Source organism: Lepus europaeus, chromosome 5, assembly GCF_033115175.1.
Source record: "Lepus europaeus isolate LE1 chromosome 5, mLepTim1.pri, whole genome shotgun sequence".
NCBI classification, from domain to species: domain Eukaryota; kingdom Metazoa; phylum Chordata; class Mammalia; order Lagomorpha; family Leporidae; genus Lepus; species Lepus europaeus.
Genome location: NC_084831.1, coordinates 77,501,677 through 77,527,282, shown reverse-complemented (window position 1 = coordinate 77,527,282; position 25,606 = coordinate 77,501,677). Strand labels below are relative to the sequence as shown.

The window sequence follows — 25,606 nt, the reverse complement described above, 5'->3', positions numbered from 1 at the left end:
TACACCGCCCCAGATGAGTTGTCACACTACTCCCCTCAGGGTCTGGGCTCGTCTCAAAGACAGTGGAGTCCACTAGGCTCTCCCTCCAGCTGTATCAACAGTGGCACAGGTCCAAGTGGTCTAACCTCACTTCGTTTGCCAGGGTGAGAGTTTTTTTCTGGATGCAAGCTGCTGGATCCTTTGTTGTGTCCTTGCTCATTGCTGCGTGTCTGCACCTTACACACAGGTCTGAAACGTTTCTTCTGCTTTTGCAGGACCTCCCACTGTAGTTTACCCTGAGAGTGTACTTTCTCCACTTTTTTTCTATTAATTTTGCTTAGCCTAGATCAGACTACCCTTTCATTATTCCACCATCTTCTGCTGTTGTGTTCTTTTGAGCTCACTCCCTTTAATATCTCAACTCCAATAATCTTTTTTTTTTTTTTTTTGAGAGACAGGGAGACAAGAATTCCCATTCATTGATTCATTTTCCAAATGTCTTCAATGGCTGGGTCTGAGCAAGTTTGAAGCCAGGACCTGGGATTTCAATGCAGGTCTCCCACAAGGATGGCCTGGACCCAACTAGCTGAGCCATCAATGCTGCCTCCTATGGTCCTATGGTCTATAGCATAGTGGAATTGGGAGAGGGGCTGGGACTCAAAACTAGGTACTCCAATATGGAATATGCTCATTTTAATCACCTGGTCAAACATTCAAGCCCTAGACTCCAACAGTATTCAGACCATACTAAGATCTCCAATCCTTTTCACTATTCTTTATACTCTAATATGGCTTTTCTCTTTAAAAAGCACAAATTTTAAGGTCAAGCATTGTAACCACCCCCTTGCATACACTTTCAGCCACCTCTCTCATTTGTCCATCCATATTGCTTGGCATAACCATAAAACTGATGCAACCTTTCTACCCACTGTGTATCTGCACAAGTACAGCTGTATGAGGCTGAAGAAAAATATAAACTACTTTAAATTTTACCATTGGAAATCCATAGCAAAAAAGCTCAAGTGTATCTTTATTGATGTCTAGAAATCATGCTGTGTATTTCCCTAGTCCATTCAATTTCCCAGTATACTAGAAACTTTACATATCTTCTTTCCCAAACCTCTAATACTTTCTCCATAATTCTTACTTTCAGCTAACATTGCTTCCCACTGTTTTAAGAAATGTAAGCATATCTAATTGTGAAAGATATGGTTTTTGGAAGAAAATATCTTCATGAACTTAGTTCTTAAATTTCTTAAAAAAATGTGCTAACAATAAAGGAAAATAAAGCTGATATTTTGAGCATAGTGAGACTGAGAACTTGTGTTCATTTAAAGATAACACTGAGAGAATAAAAGCACAGCCCAGAATTAGAGAAAATACATATTCCTGGAAAATAACATTCATGCAAAATAATAACTTTTATGTTCTTTTTCCAATAGAAATGTGGGTAAAAGATTCAGATACCACAACTAAAATGGCAAAAAAAAAAAACAGTGCTCAGCATGATTAGTCATCAGAGATATGAAAATGAAAAGCATAATTACATATTGATATGCACCCTCTGTGATGATTAATTCTATGTGTCAAATTGATTGGGCTATGAGATGCCCAGATAGCGGCAAAACATCATTTATGGTTGTGTCTGTAAGGGTATTTCTGGGAGAAATTAGCATATGAATCAGAAGATTGAGTAAAGATTACCTTCATAAATGTGGGTAGGCATTAACAAATTTGTTGAAGACTCAAATAGAACAAAAACAGAGGAAGAGCATATTTTCTATATTTAAGCTGAGAAATCCATCTTCTGCCTTTGGATCTCAGTGCTGTTCTTGGGCCTGCAGACTCAAATATGGTTACTCATGTAAGAGTTTCTATGTATACATGTAATATGAGATTTAATATGAGAATATTGTAGTCCTACTTACATAAGCACACCTTCTTTTAGGTCTGTTTCTCTGAAAAACAGTGACTAATATAACTAACAAAAAGTAAGTTTACTTTGACGCAAAATATTTTGCAATCCGGAGCTAGCCTTGTGGCACAATGGGTTAGGCCACTACTTTAGACAACCACATTCCACATTGGAGAGCCAGTTTGTGTGCCAGCTAGTCTGCTTCCAATCCTGCTTCCTGTTGATGCATTCGTAGAGGCAGCATATGATGGCTCAAGTACTTGGATCCCTGTCCCTTACATGGGAGACTGGGATGGAGTTGTGGCTCCTGACTTTGGCCCAGCCAAGGCCTGGCTGCTGCAGACACCTGGGGAGTTAACCAGCAGAAACAAGATTCTCTTTCTGTTCTGCCTTTCAAATAAATAAACTTCTTTTAAAAAATTAAATCCATGCATAGCTTTATAATGAACTCTCAAACTTTTTGAAGACCAATTGATACAAACCAAAATGGCTAAAGCAAAGCAAAACAAAAGTAATGTTTGACAGTATCAAGGATGATGACTTTGTGAAGAAGTGGGAACTTCCCTTCACTGCTGCTATGAATGTAAATTGTTGCAAGCTCTCTGGAATAATGTTTGGCATCACCTAGAAAAACTGATAGGCATACTTTATAACTGAGCAATTCCATTCACAGGTATACGCTTAACAGAAATTAGTATAAATGTATACGACAAAGAATGCTCAACAGTGTTCACAAAAGTTTTACTTATAATAGTCCCAAACTGAAAATATCCCAAGCATCCATTGACTGTAGAATGGAAAAACAAATCATGCTATAGTCACAAAAAGGAATATATATTTATATATGTGTGTGTGTAAAAAAATAAAAGTGCACCCCTATGCAAATTTCAGACATCATGTTGAGATGAAAATTCCAGATACAAAAGACTAAAACTGTGAATGTATTTATGTACAGCTCAAAAACAGGCAAAACTAATCAATTTTGACAAAATTCAGAATAGTAGGTTCCTTTGAGGGAAGGATGCTTACTTGACTTTGAAAGGGCACTAAATATGCTTCTAGGATGCTTTTAATTTACCTATTATGATCTAGTTGTAATTATGTAGGTAAATTCACTTGTGTAGGCTCTTCAATATGTAAGGTTAAAAAAAAAAACCCTGCTACCATGGGACTTCTGCTTTAATGAAATAAGTTATATCAGAAAAAATATACCTCTTGCTGAAAATAGCATAAATACTGAGAGAATGGTGGTAATAGTTGAGTGAAAGTACTGGAAAGCAAACAAGGCGGCAGTTTTTGAGAAGTCAAGATCCTGAAAAAGATGAGAAATTATTGAGCTAAAACCTATATTCTCTACTGCTTTTGCTGGCAAGGCTTTTTCGCAATTGGTATAAAGGCCAAGCAAAAAGCTACAATTCAGATACTCTACATTTGTCTGGAGAGAGGCTCCACTCATAGGGATAAGGATAAATAGGGTACTGACCAATCACTACAAAGACTTAGACCAGCAAAAATTTCATTTCAACTGTTGAATACATCAACACAATCTGACTCGATTCTAAGCAATCTCCTAAAGAAATCCTCTCTGAAGAAAGGTATCTCTCGCTCTTGCTCTCTCTCTCTTTCTCTCTCTTTCTGTAACTCTGACTTTCAAAATAAATAAATAAATCTTTTTTAAAAAGCAACCGAAAAGTCTGGAGATTAAAAATGCAATAATCGAAAGTGTGCATTAGTACATTTGATACATACGAACGTACATATGTATGTAAGTACGTAATTTGTATTCTGTAAAAAGCAAAAAGAAAGGATGGAGTAGAGGCAATATGATTTACTGGCTAAAATTGTTTTAAATGGATGAAAGCTATCAAGCCATAGGTTCTAAAAAGCTACAAAAACGAACTAGGGAGAATAAATTTGCCTAGCATATCATATTGAAACTGCCTAAAATCAAAGGCAAAGTCAAACATCTTAAAATTAAGTAAGAAAATATATATTACCTTCAACAACCAATGAAGCTAATAGCTGATTTCTCAACAGAACAATGGAAAATAAAACATGATGAAACCACAATAAAATGAAGAAAAGAATTCTCAACCTGAAGTTCTATATCTATAGAACATGTCCTGGTAAACTAGTAATAAATAATAGATAAGTCTAGAAAAATAAAAACTGACATAATTCATTACTAGGATACCTTCACTACAAAAAATAAATAAGGACTTAGACTTTAGATCAGAGAAATAATCATGGGAATGTATGAAGCAATGAATACAACAAAGAATGAAAAATATGAGTGATTATACATCGATAAACATTGATGGCTCAGAACAACAGCAGTCTTGCATGGTGGGGACGTAAATATATATACAGTTAAAAGCATAAAATTAACACATAAGATGAAAAGAGATAGTGGCAAATGTAATTGGTATTCTAAAGTCCTATCCTGGAATTATTGTAAAAGTAATAATTTTATATTATACTGTAATAGGTCAGGAGTAAACACTGTAATGTCTAGAGAAACTAAGACAAAAGTAAAAAAAAAAAACTATAACAAGCAAATGGGAGGAAGACTGGAGTACTAAAACTGATTAAAAATAGGACAAGAAAGGACAGACAAAATGAGTAAGTAGGAAAAAAAATTCATAAATAACACAATGATAAAAATAAAACCAACTGTATCAGTAAATGCCTTAGTGTGTAAATGGACTTACTACACAAATTAAAAATGAAGATCATTAGGTGTTATTCACAGAATTATCAATTATACAAGAGACAGTCCCTAAATATAGATATTGAAAGGTTGAAAATAGGGAATTTACAGATGTATGTCATGAAAATGCTAACAAGGATGATGATTTAACTATACAACATCTGACAAACTAAATAAGAAAAGAAACATTACAAAAGATAAAGAATGGCACTGCATAATTATTTTTAATAACAACTGTAAATTTATATGTAAAAACATTAACTTTGAAATAATTAAAATAAAATATGACTAGAAGGAAAAATAGGGGGCCAGCACTGTGGCTCACTTGGTTAACTCTCCGCCTGTGGTGCCAGCATCCCATATGGGCACCAGGTTCTAATCCCGGTTGCTCCTCTTCCAGTCCAGCTCTCTGCTGTGGCCCAGGAAGGCAGTGGAGGATGGTCCAAGGGCTAGAGCCCCTGCACCCCCACATGGGAGACCAGGAGGAAGCACCTGGCTCCTGGCTTCAGATCGGCACAGCACTAGCCATAGCAGCCATTTATGGGGTGAACCAACAGAAGGAAGATCTTTCTCTTTGTTTCTCTCATTTTCTAACTCTATCTGTCAAATAAAAGGAAAAAGAAAGGAAAAATAAGAGAAATCCAGACACTATTTAAATGTCTCTGTACTAAAAAAAAAAAAAATCAGAAAAAATAATAAAAATAATTAACATGAAACTATGCAATAATAAAAAGAATCTGTGTATTGGTGGGTGGAGAATTGGGAAAGGAGATGAGGAAAGAGACAAGGAAAGCACACTATAGGCAGAAAAAGCAAAATACACATTGTCTTCAAAAGTCAACAGAACAGTTATTACTAGTGTGTATGGTGGACCAAAAGTGAAGTCTCAATAAATTTCAAAGGATTAAAAATATGTTTTCTGACCACAATGAAATTAGAAACCCCAAAATATTTGAAAAGTAACCAATATTGCCATTAGTCAAAGAAAAATTCATAATAGAAATTAGAAAACATATAGAGATTTAAAAAAAAAACCCCAAACTCACTGTTGCATAAAAGGGATATGAAAAGGTGATTCACAACCAGGATGGGTTTACTCCAGGTATGCAACACTGAAGTCATGTTTAAACCTCATGGGTGCAGAAATGACATGTGACAAAATTAAACACTCTCAATTTTAAAAAAACACATATTAGCAAACAAGAAATAGAAAAGACCTTCCTTTGCTAAACAGTATATTAAATTTTTTTTATCTAATGTCAAAGTATTGAAAGACTTTTCAGGGATGCCAGGAACACAACAAAAGTATCTATATCATTATTTGTATTTACAATTGTACTGAAAGTGTTAACCAGTATAATAAGGCAAGAAAAAAAAAGGAATAAGCATTGAAAGAGAAAAAATTACAGTCCAGTCACAATTAGGCTGAAATACAGTTTTATTGTATATGTCTATAAAAAAAAACACACACACACAGTACCAAAAGGGGGGGAATAACTGAGTGAGCATTTTTTAAAGGAAAGGATACCGAAATAACCAGTACAGATATGGAAAAATAACCATGATTATCAGTCATCAAGGATGTGCAAATTAAAACCAGGACATGTTCATCAGAATAGGTATAAATAGAAATATGAAAAACACCAAGTTAGGAAAGGATATAGAGCAACAAACACCCTGAAGCACTGCTGGTTGGAAATAGGTTCAATCTCTCTGAAAATATATTGGGTAGTATTTAGCAAAGTCACATACTCTATGACCCAGAAATCCAGCAATTTATTCAATCTCAAACTCAATCTGTTCCACTCTTTCTCTCTCTCTCACAGATACAAATACATGCAAATACATATGTATGCATATGTGTACATAAACAAATTCAGCAAACATATACTCATCAAAACATATATATATTCACCAAAAATCATATATGAGCATTATTCCTAAGAGAAATAACATTATATTTAAGAGGTCCAAAGTAGAAACAATCCAAATTTCCATCAAGATAAAAAATGCATTTTGTTAATCTTATACAATGATATATATCTGTGCAAATTAATGAACTACTACTATCACAAAAAAATGGATCAATCTCACAAATACATTGAGTGAAAGAAGCCAGACATGAAGGAAAATGATGTGATATTCCATCTTCTAAGTCTAGTAACGATTGGGAGAGGCAAGAAGGAGTCTTTTCGGGTATCAAAAAATATTCCATTACTTGGTAGGGGTGATATTTTACATGAAAATTATCTTTACCAAATCCATTAACCTATACATTAGTATTTAACTGCTTTTTTCCATATATTTCCACTGACTTTTTACTTCCAAATATTGCAACATAATCTCATAATTCTATTTCATGAAATATTGTAAAAGTAGACCCAACACAAAAATACTTTCTCCTTGCCCACTCTGCCTCTGCTAGGATCCTCACTGTTACTATTAGAGAAATCAACAGGGCAGGGGGAGGTGGAAACTGGAGAATGTTGGGTCAGTGATGCCTTTTAACACAAAAAAGACAAAGGACAAGAAGTCATTAAGATATATGCTTTCCCCAATAAACTTGTGTAAGTAATATAAAGGGACTTCAAAATGTACCTGGGACAGTAGAATTAAAAGATAAAAATTAAAAAGTAAAACTTTACTTCTCAACATAATTTCCATCAAGTTCAAGACACTTATAAGCACTCATACCTGCCACTTAGTCTGTCCCTAAGGATATTAATCAAGGAAAATAACTATGTCAATGCTGTCTTTTATATATTATATAACTGGAGAAAAATGGATGCCCTTTATAGACATTTTATAATTAAGAAACAAAAAGAGCCAAATGGTGAATGGCTAATGATTTCTCATTGATTTTGCCCCAAATTGCCCTTGTTTAATGAGAGGAATGAATAGGTACATTGCAATGAAGACAGACTGGCAAAGTTTTGACTAACTTTCCCCAAACCCTTCCTAATAAGCAGATATGACTGTTCTTTGCTACTCCAGAAAGTCAATAAGCAAATTGCCTTGAACATCCCCAAAAACTGTTTCCATGATCTTTGTCCCTCACTAGTCAGTCTACTTCTGCTTCCATTGGACCATTTCCTCTTCTTGGTAACCATTGTTTTGATTGTGCTTTGTCTTCAGGATCAGTAAAGCCAAAAACTTGGCTCTTGCTCTAGTTCTTTGAGCCTACTGATTTAAGATCTGCTCTTAATTGCAGCTGATATCATTGCCACAGTTTGGGCTCTTGTCAAGCAAAAAGCTTATCATACTTTAATTTTTCATTCAGAATTATGTAAGTTGAACCAGTTAAGATGTCTAAGGTATTGTTTATTATTTATGCTGTTAATTATCAATCCTTTGAAATAAGGGTATGATAAAGATTAGTTTTTCTAACAAATTGATGTGGATAGTCTGCCATTATAGCTTTCATCTTCATCATCTCATTTTTTCTTGTTTGTTTTTAAGATTTACTTTTAAAATTTATATTTATTAAATAAAAGTTTAAAAAAATTCAGAGTGGGAATGTGAGAGGGAAGAGGAAGAAGGAAAAAGGAAGAAGGGTTGGAGTGTGGGCACCAGGGTGTGGGGGAAGTGTCACTATGTTCTTAAATTTGTATATATGTAAACAATGAAACTTATGTAACTTAAATAACATTTAAAAATTTTTTTTAAAAAGATTTATTTATTTTGAAAGAGTTACAAACAGAGAGATCTTCCATTCACTGGTTTATTTCTCAAATGGCTGCGATGATGACTGGGCCAGGACGGAGGCAGGAGCCACGAGCCAGGAGCTTCTTCTGAGTCTCCCACATGGATGCAGAGGCCCAAGCATTTGGGCCATCCTCCACTGTTATCCCAATAAGGAGCTGCAACAGGACTTGAGCTGGCATTCCATATGAGTGCCAGCCCTGTAGGCTGTGGATTAACCTGCTGCACCACAGCACCAACCCCTATCTATCTCATCCTTCCTTAAAGCAAGGTCTCCACCTGTAAACTCCTGATTTCTTTGAGGCATTGTCCCCATCAACTTTACATAAAGCATCAAAGACTTCACCATTCTCCCACTCAAGTGTTACATAAATTTGAGATTTGATCTTGCTTCAATCTTAGCACAAATTATGTTGCTCTAAAATAAATTATTTTAAAACTGATTATCTTATCCTTCTTGAGAGCTTCAAACTAGATCCTGTTCAGACACATAGGAACAACTGAGCATGAGTTTTAGTGTCATAATAAAAAGTTTTTGAGATCCATATATAGTTTTATTACAATATACATTTTTATGAACTTTTTGAGAGTCTCTTGTAAAATTGGGTTAATTCTTACCATAAACAAAATCAAGAGCTTGTTAGGTCAAAGAATCTAATGATGTTCAGAGGGTAGGTTCCTATTTATTCACTGGATGGCACATTATAATTCAGACTGACATTTTTGTATTGCCATATATTTTATATAACTTCATGTTAAATACTCCAATATTAACAAAACCAACTTTCAAGCAAACTGTAGTCTAAAAGCTGAACTGTGTTAAATTTAGGTTAAGGTCTCTGTATCTTGATTGTAGGTAGCTCTAATATAATGAATCTTCAAAAAGATCATGGAAAATACACATTACAGAAGGAGTATACATGAATTTTAAAATGTTTTGAACCAAAAGAAACTTTTAATTCCACTTTCCCAGGAGCTTTAGGAAGTACTCCAACATAGCATGCAAAGAAAAAAAAAAAAAACTTTCACCTTTTTTTCTATTGGCCTCATGTTTTATCCCAAACAAATTAAAATTATCTGTCTGGCCACTGAAGACAAATGACATGACCACACATACTGTAAACCACAGGCCAGTTCCCTTTAGTAGATGAGAGATGAAAAGGAGAAAGAAGAGAAAGTAGAGTCAAATAACAGACTTGAAAGTTAAAGGAAATGAGATGTGTTTTTAAATGAACAAGAAGACATGTTGGATATAAAAGATAATAATACATGATAACATAAAGACTTCTGGGAAAGCAGGAGGGAATGGGCTCTAAAATAACAATAGAGAGACTGGAATTTCTGCAAAATGTGGTGGTTTTTAAAACTTGTCTAAAAATTATTTTAATTCCTTCTACCAAAGGTGGAATCTAATTCACCAACTTTGAATATGAAATCACCTAAATGACTTACTTCTAGTGAACAGAATGCAGCAGAAGTGACACTGCTTGACTTTGGAGATTAGGTCATAATGGGCTATTACTTGCACCTAGCTCTCTCCCTACCAAGTTACAAAGAGGCCCAAGTCAAAAGAAAGAGGTCACACATAATAGGTGTTCCAGACAGTCCTAGTAAGGTTCAAACTGCTTACAGCTAGCATCAGCAAGAATGAGAAAGTCTACAGGTGATTTATATCCCCAGCCTTTGAGCCAAACTAGATATCAAAGAGAACAGGGACAAGCTATCTATGGAGCTCCACGCAAATTGTGTTTTCCTAACAAAAATAAATGTTGTCATGGCTTTAAGCTACTAAATGTAAAAGTGTTATATGATGATTATTTTACTATAACAGAATAAGATAAAGTTAAAAACAATGGGTGTAAACGTTTGATAGAAAGAAGTTAACTTTCCATCTGAAAGTTTTTATTTTCCCAGTGAAATGTGGGTAAGATCATTTACTACAAGAAAGATAATGGAGAAGTCAGAGGTTTAAAGAGAGAAAAATGAAATCGAAATTGTGAAAAATGGGAGACAGAGCTGCACAGAGTAATGTGGTAGAATTATAAGTGATGTTGACAGTCCATCTTAAGTTGATGGTGGTGAATTTATACAGCCCTTCTGTGTGACTTTCTCAAGGAGTACTTAGCTCTTGGTTGAAAGCACTGAGAATACAGATACAGTGTCTGAAGGATATGATAAAAACACAAAAATACAAAGGATTTTGGGAACCATGCAATCTCAACTGGTTAAGAAAAAAAAATGAAGAGGAGAACTGATGGGTGAATAGATGATAAGTTTTTTTTTTTTTTTTTTGACAGGTAGAGTTATAGACAGTGACAGAGAGAGGGAGAGAGACAGAGAGAAAGGTCTTCCTTCCATTGGTTTACTCTCCAAATGGCTGCTACGGCCGGCGCTATGCCTATCTGAAGCCAGGAGCCAGGTGCCTCTTCTTGGTCTCCCATGTGGGTGCAGGGGCCCAAGCACTTGGGCCATCCTCCACTGCCCTCCCAGGCCACAGCACAGAGAGCTAGAATGGAAGAGGAGCAACCTGGACTAAAAGTGGCACCGATATGGGATGCCGCCACCGCAGGCGGAGGATTAACCAAGTGAGCCACGGCGCTGGCCGGAGAAGTTCTAATAATAAATGATCATAGCAGGAATATTTTTAAAGTAAACAAAATGAGAGGATATTATGATGAAGAATAGTGACATTCCTAGACTTTGTGACTCTTGATCAGTTAATGAATAACATAAAATTCTTGGTGAGACTAGATGAAATGAAGTAAAGAGAAAGGGATGGGAGAGAAAATGGTCAAGAAACTGAGATGTAATAATGACGACTGGATCATCCACAAAGAATTTAAAGCCACTCACAAACAATGCTGGCTTTGAGCATAGATAAAGATTTTGAGGCAGGTGTTGCAAAGTTTTTGATGAATGAAAAGTAAGGGCTTGATAAATGATAGCAACAAGGATGAGACACATAGTGGTACAGTTGAACGATATGTCTCAAATCAAAGATTTTTTTTTTTTTTTTTTGAGAGGCAGAGCCAAAGAGAGAGAGTTCACTTCCACTGGTTCATTTCCCAAATACCTGCAAGAGCCAAAGTTGAGCCAAGCCAAAGCTGGGATCCAGGAACCCAATCAAAGTCTCCCACATGGGTAGTAGGGACCAATTACTTGAGCCATCTCTGCTGCCTCTCATGGGTACACATCAGCAAGAAGCTGCAACAGGAGTAGAGCTGGGACTTGAACCCAAACACTCCAATGTGAGATGTGGGTATCCTAAGTAATAAGTTAACCACAAGACAAAATGCTTGCTTCTCAAATGATATATTTTTCAAAAGGTTGGAAGCACAACAGTTTTTCCTAATCCAATATCGAATCTTCCTGAGACCGATGTCTCCCTAGCAACTAAAAGTGATATAAGTTTGGTATATAAACTATTATTCTAAAAAGAGATAAAGAGGTATTCTCATACAAACAAATCAGATATTATCTCAAAATAGTCAGTATATTACAGAGAAAGTACCTGCTAATTGGGGATGGCGGGAGATGACTATGCTTCTAACAGAGACTTGAGTTTTTGATACATTTAACTATCTATACTCTCAGCTTCCAAGATGACACAACCCAAGAACTGCTAATTCTAGGGCTTAAAACACTAAACAAAATAGATGTTCTCTCTACCACCATAGATCACACTGTAGAGTAGGGGAAGCAGCTAAGAAAGTGATACAATGTGTTATAATTATAGGTGTAAAAATCTCCAAAATAAACTCAAAACAAGTTTCTACTCCATCAGTTTCAGTCTATTTCCCAAGATAACCTCAGAAATTCTAAACTTATTCCTATATAAACTCCTACATTGCATTTTCACTCTACTATCAATTTCAGGAATCAGCGCATCATTATAAATATCATAAAATCTATCTCTCAATTTAAGTACAACAGCCAAGTCATATAATTTTTTGTATCTATGGACTTGCACAGTGTCTGGTACCATGCAGGCACTCAGTAAGTACACATTAAGAATGACTGAAGGGGCCGGAGTTGTGGCATAGTGGGTAAAGCCACTGCCTGCAGTGCCAGCATCCCATATGGGCAACAGTTCAAGTCTTGGCTGCTCCACTTCCAATCTAGCTCTCTGTTATGGCCTGGGAAAGCAGTAGAAGACGGCCCAACTCCTTGGGCCCCTGCAACTATGTGGGAGACCCAGAAGAGGCCCCTGGCTCCTGGCTTCGGTTAGGCACAGCTTCAATTGTTGCGGCCATTAGGGGAATGAACCAATGGATGGAAGACTTTTCTCTCTCTCTGCCTCTGCCTCCACCTTTGCCCCTCTGTAGCTCTGCCTTTCAGATAAATAAATCTTAAAAAAAAAAAAACAACTCAAGGATTGAATGAACAAATTAAATTAAATTGATTAATTAAATGAATTAGATTAAATGAATGTCTTATCCCTCTGTCATTCTATGAGTTGACCTATAGCTTATTTAGTGAGCTCAAGATTATACTCAAAAGTACAATTCATCCTTCTCCAGTTTAATCTTCCATAGCTCCTACTCAACAAGGAAGTGAGCTGGGATTGGAGTAGCCAACACTATCAACATAACTGGTCCCTATAAAAGAAGTAACATCTGTATGAAAATGTTCTCTCAAATTTGTGGCTTACATATAATAGCCTACTGATGTTGTTGATAATCTACTTTTAAAATGTAGTATAAAAATTGAATATTCACTCTATTAGCTTGGACCCTAAACTGATCAGACCTCAAGGCAGTCTCTAACTTTTTGAGGACAAAGGCCTGATAGAGAAGATAGGTTTGCTACAGATTTGGGGTTTAAATTCAACAGTTGCCTCACAAGAGTACGAAAGTTTCAGAAGTCACCAAAAAGTTAACATACAAACAGTAGGCAATAGTGAATACAATAAATTATGGCTTTATAACTTATTATCACAAGCCAGATAAAAGATATGGCATCTTTGTAAGACAGAACTAATTTCTATTATGCTGGTGCATCAATTCACTTAGTGCATTAGTGCATTTCTGTCTTTAAAAGAATCCCAGGGGGGCCAGTACTGTGGCATAGTGAGTAAAGCCGCAGCATGCAGTGCTGGCATCCCATATGGGTGCCAGTTCGAGTCCCAGCTGCTCCACTTCAGATCCAGATCTCTGATATGGCCTGGGAAAGCAGTAGAAGATAGCCCAAGTCCTTGGGCCCCTGCACCCAATTGAGAGATTTGGGAGACCAGAAGAAGCTCCTGGCTCCTGGCTTTGGATTGGCACAGCTCTGGCCACTGTGGCCATCTGGGGCTTGAACCAGCAGAATGGAAGACCCCTCCCTCTCTCTCTGCCTCTGCCTAACTCTGCTTTTCAAATAAGTAAATGCATCTTTACCAAAAAAAAAAAAAAAAAAAAAAAAGAATCCCAGGCACTGGTGTTGTAGCACACCAGGTTAAGTCACTGCCTGCAATGCCAGCATCCCATCTAGATGTCAGTTTGAATTCTGGCTGCTCTACTTCCAATCCAGCTCCCTGTTAATGGCTTGGGAAAAGCAGTGGAAGGCCTAGGGAAAGCCCTGGACATTATGGCCATTTGGGGAGTTAATCAGCAGTTGGAAGATCAATCTCTGTCTCTCCCTCTAACTCTGCCTTTCAAATAAATAAAATAAATCTTAAAAAAAAAATCCCGTTTGATTCAGAAAATCACTTGCATAGTTCCATAGCAATAATGATTCAGATTTTTCATTATAATAGCAAAATGAGAAACCAAATTATTGCCAAAGAAAATATCCTATACTCTACTTCCTACAACATTCTCATAATTATGGTTTTAGCTATGTTAAATTTTTTAATAGACTGAAAGCTACATGAAAGTAACTCTTTATTCCTCATCCCCTTAGTTAAGGAATAAAAATCAATAAATAAATGCTTGCTTTTTAGCAAGGTGAAATATAAAAATGCATTAAAAGTTACACTATACCTCCAGGTCAGGAGAAATAATTTATTATTTATTTAATAGTAGTAAATTTCAATATTAGCAACAAAAAAGACAAGCTTATGAATACTGATGATTCTTTCAGAAGGTATAGTGGACAGCAGGTTATAATACTTAGAAAAACAGTAAAAAGAAAAATAAAACTTTTCCAAATGTTTTTAAAGATTTATTTATTTATTTTGAAAGTAAGAGTTACAGAGAGAGGGAGAAAGAGATTGATTTTCCATCTGCTGGTTCATTCCCCGAGATGGCCACAGCAGCAAGCACTAGGCCAGGCTGAAGCCAGGAGCCAGAAGTTTCATCTGGGTCTACAACATGGATGGCAGGAGCTCAAACACTTGAGCCATCTTCTGCTGCTTTTCCCAGGACATTAGCAGGAAGCTAAACTGGAAGTGGAACAGCTGGGACAAAAACCAGTGCCCATATGAGAATCCAGCGTCACAGGCAGTAGTTTATGTGCTACACCACAATACCAACCTGTAACTTTTCCAATTTTTAAACATACTAGCTGAATTTATAAAAATAAATGTTTTCAATTTTAAACATAAATGACAACTAATCAGTTAAATACATTTATTCTTTAAGCCCAGTTCATACCAAGGTTTTACTCTACTTCCTTTTATTTTCTGTACTTGCTGTTTAAAAAAATTTTAACTGATATATAAAAATTGTACATATTTATAGGGTACCATGAGATATTTTGATACATATATACATTGTGTGATGTTAAAATCAGGGTAAACATGTTTCCTCAAATATTTATTATAAAAACATAAAAATCTTTTCTTCTGGCTTTTTTTGAAATATATTACATCATCATTATGTACAGTCACCTGAGAAAAACAATGAACATATTTCTTCCAACTATAACTTAATATCCATTAATCAACCTCTCCCTATACCTCCCTTCCTGCTACTCTCCCTAGCAACGACTACTGTACACTCCACTTCTGTGAGTCAATTCTTTTAGAGTCTATAGATGAGTATCATCACATGGTATTTGTCTTTCTATGCCAGGTTATTTCACTAACATATTGACCTGTAGTTCCATCCATGTTGCACAACTGGCTTGTATTGGTCTTGAAGAATAGTCTAGGGGTTCTACTGTTTGAAATTTAGGTGAACCATCCAAGATTTTCTGTGTGTATACTACTTTATTTTATATACTTCAATCATATAGCCCTAATTTTTCTAGATTAAAGAGCTCTAATTTCTTTAAAATTCATATTCATACAATAGGCCTTCCTTTTTCTTACTCCTATAAGCCACCTCTAATATAAACTTTCTCTGGTTCTGCCATATACCAAACATCACAACTACATATAGTATATATGAAGGGTTTTACATGAAAGTAGAATGCTATGTTTTATTTCCAATACTCTCCCCAGATGGGCAACATTTAGATGACCCTTTTCCTGTAATACAATATGAAAATATTTTAAAACGTCAGTACAGTGATTCATAAATTTGTTTCTTGGGTCATATCTCAGAGACTATCATTCTTTAAGTGAAGATTTAAATTGTTCTCTAAATATATTACCTTATTTTCATTTGCATATATAGTTTCACTTACCATTTCTCTAACCCACACAATTTGTGAAAGCTTTCTATAATGTATAATTTACAAGAAAGTCTTTTATTTTTTCTTTTAATAATTATAATAAAACCATTAGATTATGAAGCTGGAAGAGATCATAGCACTACCATTGAATCCACCCTTCTCAATTTTATACCACAGCTTGGAGACTTCAGAAAACTCTAGGGGAAGAAAATTGATATTTACTTTGAATATAATCTATGTTGTTTCTATACTTTACATTTTATTTTCACTATTACAAATTATTAAAGTTCAATAGCTTATCAGATATATAAACTATGAAACTAGTATTTCATATGACTTTAAATTACTCTGCTGCTTTAAAAGTTACATTGCTCTCATCTGTACTTTGGCTTTTATACTTTTCAAAACAAAAACACTAAAATTTTAGTAATTACAGTTCTTAATTTATAGAAATTATTTCAGATAACAGTTTCTAAACAGCTGGTCTTGAAAAAAGGAATAAAATGAAGACGGAATGTAGGAAAAGCCCCTTAATTATCCAAAGTCATATCCCAGCCACCCATGGCTGGGAGGATGAAAAGCAGTCCATATTCACAACATCCAATCATTTCTCAGAAATGTCATGGGCATCCTGACTTCAGTATTTCCCTGACCTTACTACTTTCAAATCTACTCCTGCCCTGTGTTCATTTCCTGACTCCATTATTAGCATCACAACCTATCCACAAGACACGAAAGTTAACTTCAGTGTCATCCCCAGTTCTTCCTCTCCCTTAATCCCTATGGGCAATTAGTAAAATACAGTCTGTTCTTCTTTGGTTTCCAAATTCCTCCCAATGCAGATTCTGTGCCCTATCCATGTCTCTCTAACAACCTGGTTCTCAGAATTCTTCAGAAATATGGACTATACAAGTTTTCTTGCTCCATTTGCTCCACAGTGATGTATCTTCACATGGCCATAAGAATCTCTTTAAATCCCAAATTTTATAATATCTTTCCCTATTTCAAAGTATAATAGCTCCTAAGTGTGCACACTAACTCTGTCCATTATGTGATCTTTGTAAATTCTTCAGTGTCATCATTTATTATATAATCTCTTCCCTCCCTACCACGAACCTCATACTCTTATCAATTAGTAACAATGGAAATTTACCTCTTTATCTTGAATAGCCACGGTGCTTCACTCCTCTGAATCTTTGCCTACTCTGTGCTCCCTCTACTCAGAACACCCTTCCTCCTGTACTCCATTTAGTGAACATTTTCCATTTTTACTTCTCAACTCAGGGTTCACTTCTCTGTGAAGTGCTTCTCGAACCTTTCCCCATCCCAGTAGAAATTATCATTTTTCCCTAAGTTACCCTATGGAACTTTCATGAAAGCATTCGTATCAGGGTTCCTCTCATTTACTGTCGATATATCTGTCTCTCTATAATAATAGGCACCCTGGTGAAGTTACTACATCCTATTTAATCTTTATTTCTATAGCCTTCCATAGAATCTGTCATATATTGGGAGCTCAATTATAAGTACTGAATGAATGAAACAACAAGGAAAATAGCTAGGCAGAATACACTTGATGGAATATTTTTTAAAGAAAGACTGCTCAAAATAATATGGTACTGACCTACATATATATATATATATATATGTGTGTGTGTATATATATATATATATATATATATTGACAGGCAGAGTTAGAAAAGTGAGAGAGAGAGAGAGAGAGAAAGGTCTTCCTTCCATGGGTTCACTCCCCAAATGGCCGCTATGGCTGGTGCTGCGCCAATCTGAAACCAGGAGCCAGGTGTTTCCTCCTGGTCTCCCATGCGGGTGCAGGGCCCAAGCACTTGGGCCATCCTCCACCGCCTTCCCAGGCCACAGCAGAGAGCTGGACTGGAAGAGGAGCAACTGGGACTAGAACCCGGTGTGCTGGCGTGGCAGGCGGAGGATTAGCCTAGTGATCCGTGGCGCTGGCCAACCTACATATATTTGCCTCCTATAAATTCTGCACTTTCTATTTAACCTAATTTTTTAATTAAAAACTTTAAGATTTATTCATCTGAGGAAATTTGGTTACATATGTGTGCTAACACTTATTATCACTTAGATATACTGACAATTTCATACATTATACTAATTGTTGTATTAACTTAATGGAATCTCAAAATTCATGATGGTTAACTTTTAACTATCTGAAAAGACCTTAATAACTATCCTGGCTTACCTAGGATTATCTCAAGTGCTGCTTCTGCCACTCAGTCATGGCTTACTTTTCTAAGCTGCCTTTTGTGCTCTAGGCCAGCACAGCCGCGGCTCACTAGGCTAATCCTCCGCCTGTGGCACCGGCACACCGGGTTCTAGTTCCTGTTGGGGCGCCGGATTCTGTCCTGGTTGCTCCTCTTCCAGTCCAGCTCTCTGCTGTGGTCTGGGAAGGCAGTGGAGGATGGCCCAAGTGCTTGAGCCCTGCACCTGCATGGGAGACCAGGAGGAAGCACCTGGCTCCTGGCTTTGGATCAGCGCAGTACGCCGGCCATTGGGGGGTGAACCAACGGAAAAAAGGAAGACCTTTCTCTCTGTCTTTCTCTCTCACTGTCCACTCTGCCTGTCAAAAAAAAAAAAAAAGTGCTTTAATTATCCTGCAGCCAGCAATGAAAAGCAATAATCTGTATATCCTAAGTGAAGGACACTGAGTAGGAGAATGTTAGATACTTTTATACAATAGATAATTTACACAAAAAATTCATATAATTATGATGAACTGGATGAAATCATATATAGGTCATCAAAACTGCATACAAGTTTTGACCTTTTTTAAAACCTAAGGAAGACGACTCCCAAGTACCTCTGCCCCCATTTACTAAACTGTAACAGATATCTGCTACCAATTTTCCTTAACAAAAAGTCTGATAATGAAAGCTTTAAATTGGTAGGTAACTTTATAAGTTATACACAAATTATTAAACTATTATAATTTGCTGACTAAGTTTATAAATGCTAATATAGAGGAAATGCTAAGGAAGTAAGTTAATTCCTAGCCCGAAGAAAGGCAAGTCTATAATTCTGCTCACCTATACATACTTATGTGGGTCCAAAAATTACCAAGATTACAGAAAGATGGGTTGACATTTTATTACAGGCAAAGACAGCTTTGTTCCAAACCTGTGTTGTCCAATATGCCAAACACCAATTAGTCACATGTATGTTAAATACTCAGTTCCTCACAGCACTAGTCACATTTCAATCCCATAACAATCACACATAGCCAGTTTTGCAATCATGTTGCACAGCATAGATGGAGAACATTCCCATCATCACAGAAAGTTGGATTTGACAGTGCTATTCTAAACTATGGTAAAATACAAGTTTTTAAAATACTTTAAAAATGTTAACACAAGTTTAAAAATAATTTCAATTGGCTATTTAACAGGAAGAGAAGGCATACATCTACAAGAATAGATAAGTATAATTAGTAATGAAGGCTTTAAATATAGAAAATTTTACATGGCTTAGTTTTATGATACTAAATCTGAAAAGATTTTCAAGGCAATTTAATCCTAATTTTCCAGATAATAAAACTGAATACAAAGAATGGTACAAGAAAAATTAATCTTTTTCATATATTTAAAATTTCAAAAAAACTACTGAGTGCAACCAAAATGTGCTACAATTCATAATAAACTTAAACAAAATATAAGCTCATATATGTACTTTAGGATTGTCTTTTCCATTGGATACAGATACTATTTAGCATAGTGGTTAGGATTTCAGGTTCTGGAATTAAGTTGCCTAGATGTGAGTGTTGCTTGTTGACCTACTAACTGTGTTATCTTAAATAAGTAATTTATGCCGAATCTCCATTTTTGCCTTTTGTAAATAGAGAAATAACTGCACTACTTCATAAGGTTTGAAAAGATTAAGTGAAATTATACATGCAAACCACTTGGAAAAAGACTATTATTGGCCCTCAAAATATGTTAGCTGTTCAGAAACTTGTATTTTGTTGAACCTAATCTATTTATGGCTTTCTTTGATTTCTGTTCACCTTCAAGTTATTCAAACAGAGATTCTCTGCAAAACATTCAAAGATCATTAAGTGAACACTAAGCTAAGGGGTCTTAACCACTTGTAGTCATGAGAGAATCTGTATCAAAATCTCTATAATAACACTCAACATCTTTATCAAGAGTAAATAATACAAGGTCCCATTGGCAATCTGTAGGTGCAATATTTTTTAAAAAGTAATTGACAAATAAAAACCCTTCCCAGGTTAAAAGAAGTGGCATGTTGAGGCCGGTGCCGTGGTGTTATGAGTAAAAGCCGCTGCCTACAGTGCCAGAATCCCATATGGGTGCGGGTTCGAGTCCCAACTGCTCCACTTCCAATCCAGCCCTCTGTTATAGCCTGGGAAAGCAGTAGAAGATGGTCAAGTCCTTGAGCCCCTGCACCTGTGTGGGAGACCCAGAAGAATCTCCTGGCTCCTGGCTTTGGATTGGCGCAGCTCCAGCAGATGCAGCCAACTGGGGAGTGAACCAGCGGATGGAAGACCTCTCTCTCTCTCTCTTTATCTCTCACTCTCTCTGCCTCTCCTTCGCTCTCTGTGTAACTCTAACTTCCAAGTAAATAAATAAATCTTTAAAAAAAAAAAAAAAGTGGGATGTGTTTTTTGTGTTGGTGACTACGGGTAGAGTAAAAAGTAGGAGGCTGCATAAGTAAAACAATATGGAATGATGAGTTTAAAACTTCATAGAGAATTGTAGTCTCACTTGTATATTGTGATTACAGATGCCATAAACAAGAGTGTCAATTGTTAAATCAACAACAGGAGTCACTGTGCACTTACTCCCCATGTAGGATCTCTGTCCTTAATGTGTTGTATGTGAATTAACAGTATAACTAGTACTCAAACAGTACTTTACACTTTGTGTTTCTGTGTGGGTGCAAACTGTTAAATCTTTACTTAGTATATACTAAACTGATCTTCTGTATATAAAGATAATTGAAAATGAATCTTGATGTGAATGGGATGGGAGAGGGAGTGGGAGATGGGAGGGTTGCGGGTGGGAGGGAGGTTATGGGGGGGCGGGGGGTGGGGAAGCCACTGTAATCCAAAAGCTGTACTTTGGAAAATTTATATTTGTTAAATGAAAGTTAAAAAAAAAAAAAACTTTATGCTTCTGTGTATTAGCTGATTTTTTTTTTTTTTTGACAGGCAGAGTTAGAGAGAGAGAGAGAGACAGAGAATTATAGACAGTGATAGAGAGACAAAGAGAAAGGTCTTCCTTCTGTTGATTCACTCCCCTAATGGCTGCCATAGCCGGTGCTGCGTTGATCTGAAGCCAGGAGCTGGGTGCTTCCTACCAGTCTCCCATGCAGGTGCAGGGCCCAAACACTTGGACCATTCTCCACTGCCCTCCCAGGCCACAGCAGAGAGCTGGACTGGAAGAGTAGCAACTGGGACTAGTACCCGGCTCCCCAACCAGGACTAGAACCCGGGTTGCTGGCACCCCAGGCGGAGGATTAGCCAAGTGAGCCACAGCGCTGGTCAGCTGATATTTAATTAGCTACACATCAACTTAGTTTGAAGAATAATTTTTATTTATTTATCTGTATTTATTTGAGAGACAGACAGAACTCCCATCTACTGATTCACTCTGCAGTTGCCCATACCTCCAAGGGCAAGGCCTCATCAAAGCCAGGAACCAATAACTTAATCTAGGTCTCTCATATGGGTGTTACAGATCCAACAACTCAAATCCAGGCTCTCTGATATGGAATGCAGGTATCCCAATCAGCTCCTTAAGCACTATGCTCACTGCCCGCTCCAAAGAATAATATTTTTAAAAACATAGGTATGCAAAGAAGGCTACTTCTTGGTTTTTGGTCTAGAATCAGATATATAATGTTATTATTTCATTAGTTTTAAGCCACATCAATACAATTTCCTAGTTCATTATAGAACAGCAGGTACCCAAATTAATGTTATGTCCAGAATTTGAGATGAGACAGAATTCCAGATGAGACTGGAATATCCCTAGTTTACTGAATATAGGTACCACATAATCAAAGTTAACCAACTCTCTCAATCATCTGTATGCTCAACTTTATTCTTCTGGAGTACTTTTAGAGATAAGCTCTAAATTCACCTACCTGTGAGAGATTAGTCCTAACCGTAAACTTTAAATCTTAATCAACTTGGTATTTTCAAATCAAACATTTTCCTATTGGCAATTTTTAGAATTCTAACTTTGCTTTTTCACAACATTAGCACTTATATTTTGCCTTTCAGTTAATGTTTATATTCACATCTTCTCTCTCAGACTAGACAGTAAAACTTTTGAGTTTTCATTTTAACACTTGGCAAATGTGTTAATTGATTATCTAGTGATACAGAATGGTGTTGGGCCATAAGATTTATCCCTTACTCTGATATTATTAATAGCAGGATCTCAACTCCTGCATTTTCAGAAGTCAGGTTGTTTGGCTTTGGAATGGAATGACTACATAAGCTAATTTCTAAGATCACTTACAATTCTAAAACTTTATGTGTCACCTGAAGTTTAAATAACTACATTCAAGTTTGGAAACATAAATGTTCAAGAATAGTTCTCTAAAAAAATGCAGAGAACAGTTAGGCACATAATGCTAAGAGTTGTTCTTTCCTTAAGGTTTACAACATATCAATACAATTTCTTTTTTCACTACATTAGAATAGCAACATATACCTAATAACATTGCTCCAAATGAAACTGCAAACAATGATCAACTTGTGATTTTTCAAATAGTTTTCCCTATGAACATTATCTGTTCTTTTCTTTAGTCTCTGCACAACATTTTTTCAAACTATTATGATGACCTTCAGTTACCATAAATAAACAATATAAAATGCTTAAGAACTAGGCTGTCATCAACACTTAAGATTTTAGAAAAAAAGTTACTCATTGGAATCATTTAAATTTGTTTAGATATGCATTTAAAGTTTCTATTCTGTTTTCTGCAGATATTCCAATTGTTTGTCACAGCTGTGAGTTTCAAATTAACACTATCTGGATAAGAACTGGTTTGGTAACTTATCAACAGAAATATATAGATGACAGAAGAGTCTACTACCATCATTAGAAATATGAACACTGTACAAGATACCACTCACTAATGAAAATCACTGATGTGATTCAATATTCACACATACTTTTGTAATTTAATTAGCACAGATTTTATCTTTCAGTCAACAGAGCTTTAAATGAACAGGGAAAACATCAACTTGTCAGGTACAAATAATTCTTCATATTTTCTGAATTCGATATATTTTTGTACAGTTGGTTACCAATTTTGTGCAATTTAAAAAAGATAACCCAAGATCTACTTCCACGCTGACTTCAAAAAATCTCCAGATCACACTAGCTAAAGTATGCTCATAAAGTTTGTATGAGAGTTCATCAAACTTTTCTGGAGCTCCTGAAAATTAACACCAAAACCTTACTGATGATACACAAACCATATAATCAGTTGATTTCATTCACATTAAACGAAATGAATGATTAAATCCTTCTCCATCAATTCTGTTTCAATACAGAAAAAAAAAAAAGCTATTCGATTCACCTTAATTACAAAAGTAGCCTAACAATTATGTTACAAACATAGAAACATTAAAAGATACTATGTACATGAACTTTAATAAATTACCAGGTTCAGTTCCAGAGCTGAGATGTCATTTACTCCTAATGATATAATAAATATCAAATGGTATTATTTGGTCATTCCGAATTATAAAATCTAACATGAACCTTGCCTAGCCAAACCAATTTTCTTTCACAACACAACAACACCAATGCAAACACACAGAAAACCACACAGCCAAAGCCGCACGGCAATTCAGTGGGTATGGATTTTTGCTGTTTGGTGTAAAGTGTTGAATGCCCGCACGCACTTTCAGCTCTCAGAAGAAATCACCAGTGTTCTAGAAGCACTTCAACTCCGCATGACCTTTAAGTTTTACAAGCAGTGTGGTAGATTCGGGGAGGGGGGTGTCTAGAGATAAGGCACACCTGCTTCGATTTTTCCTCTAACAGGTCAAATTGCCATTTGGTCTGTGTTTTCCATTCCTAATCGGAAGAGATGAAGGATCGCTAAGACTCGGGATTAACCTCCTTGCGGAGAGCCAGCCTCGCAGCCCCTCACCTTGCGAGAGGCTGGGTTGGACCCAAGTGATGGAGCGGAGAGCGCGAAGTCTACCCACAGCACTACCTGTGGCGCCCAGCGAGGGGCTCGGGTGGGATGGCACACGGGACTTCTCCTGGACCACCTTTGGGGAAGTGTCCCAGGATGCGTGCGGTCCCGCTCGCTCTGAAGGGAAAGGGCATCGCGGGACCGCCTTCCCTTGGCTCGCCCCATCCGGCCCTTCAGGCTCCGCGTTCACCCCGGAGCTGGCGGAGGGCGTGGGGGAGGCAGGCAGCTGGTCCCCGGCGCCCCAGGACTGGTTCCCAGCGGCCGCCGCTAGGCCTGGGCCATGCCCGCGGCCTCGGGGGCTGCGATGAGAGGGCGCTCCGGGTCCCGCCCCGGCTCTCCCAGCGCGTCCCCAGACCCTGCCCTCGACTCACCGCTCTCCACCTCGCTGCCTTTCTTGGCGGTCGCCGCGTTCCCCATGACTGGGGCGATGGCAAGAAGGGGTCAGGGAGAGGAAGGGGGCTGGGGCCGACTCCGCCGCTCCACAGTCTGAGCCAACTCCCGCTTCTGCACCCGCCAGAGCAAGGGTTGCGCCCCGGTGCCCGCGATCCGGGCGGGAGGACCGGGCCGGGGCTGAGGAAAGGGCTCCAGCGAACTCCACAGCAGCGGCGGCGGCGGCGGCGGCGGCGGCGGCGGCGGCGGTAGCAGCGGCGGCGGCAGCGGCGGCGGCGGCGGCGGGCAGACACTCCCCCTTCCCCCAGCCCGCCCTCCCTGCGCGCCCCCGGACAGCCGCGCGCCCCGGGCTCGGCCCTAGCCCGGGTATATCTCCGCGGGCGGGCGCGCGCGCCGGAAGTGACGTGCGGGTCGGGCCCGGGGGGCCCGCGGTGGGTCCCCGCTCTGCTTAGCTGGGGGGCGGTGGACGGAGGTGGCGCGCAGAGGCGGCCGGGAGAGGTTCGTCGCTGCTGTGTCCCCGGCTGGCACTCGGGCGCCGGTCCCCGAGGTGGCGGGAGGCGGCGTGAGAACCGTTAGTTGTGAAGAACGGAGAATCCTCTCCTGCCTAGCGCGCCCCGCCTGGGCCCCCGACGTCCTGAGATGGCCCGGGTTGCTTTCCTTGTGCAACGCGGCGGCTCCTAGCTCAAAGGCTGCCTTCTCCCCGCCCGGGCCGGAGAGGAACCGCGCCGTCGGGCTGGACACCGCACGCGGAGGGAAACCTCTGGGCCGCGGTATAAGCCCGGTCCCTGCTAGGGTCCTGGGTCAAGCCTGTGTTTCCCTGGCAGATTCAGGTACCCGCGGAGCCTACATTGTTGTCTTTCCGGTTCTTGGGCTCCGGTACCCTAGCCCTGGGATGTTTTCAGTGAGGTTTTTCTGTCAGACGTCCCAGAGGAAGATGGAGAAAACGTTACTGTTTCTGCAGAATTTCTGTGGAGCATGTGGATGTGGAGCATTGTACTTAGCAACTTTGTAGATCTCGAAATAAAAATACATTCACCATTGTTAGTGCATTTGTTTTAATACAGAAATTAGGTTACTTGGGTTGCTATTAAGTTTACTTATCAGGTCATTTTATGCGGCCATCTAGTAGTTTCTTCTTGCATGTTCCTTTG

At 38.0% G+C, this 25,606-nt stretch overlaps 1 protein-coding gene across 1 annotated transcript in view; it reads right to left on the bottom strand.

Annotated features, from left to right (window-relative positions):
- The window catches only part of PRKACB (protein kinase cAMP-activated catalytic subunit beta), a 147,863-nt gene extending 123,180 nt beyond the window's left edge, over positions 1-24,683 (bottom strand). Inside the window, exon 1 of the mRNA XM_062191629.1 lies at positions 24,437-24,683. Within this exon, the coding sequence (XP_062047613.1) occupies positions 24,437-24,482 (46 nt within the window). The 5' untranslated portion in view covers positions 24,483-24,683. The remainder of the gene's footprint in view (positions 1-24,436) is intronic.
- Between the last annotated feature and the right edge of the window lie 923 nt (positions 24,684-25,606).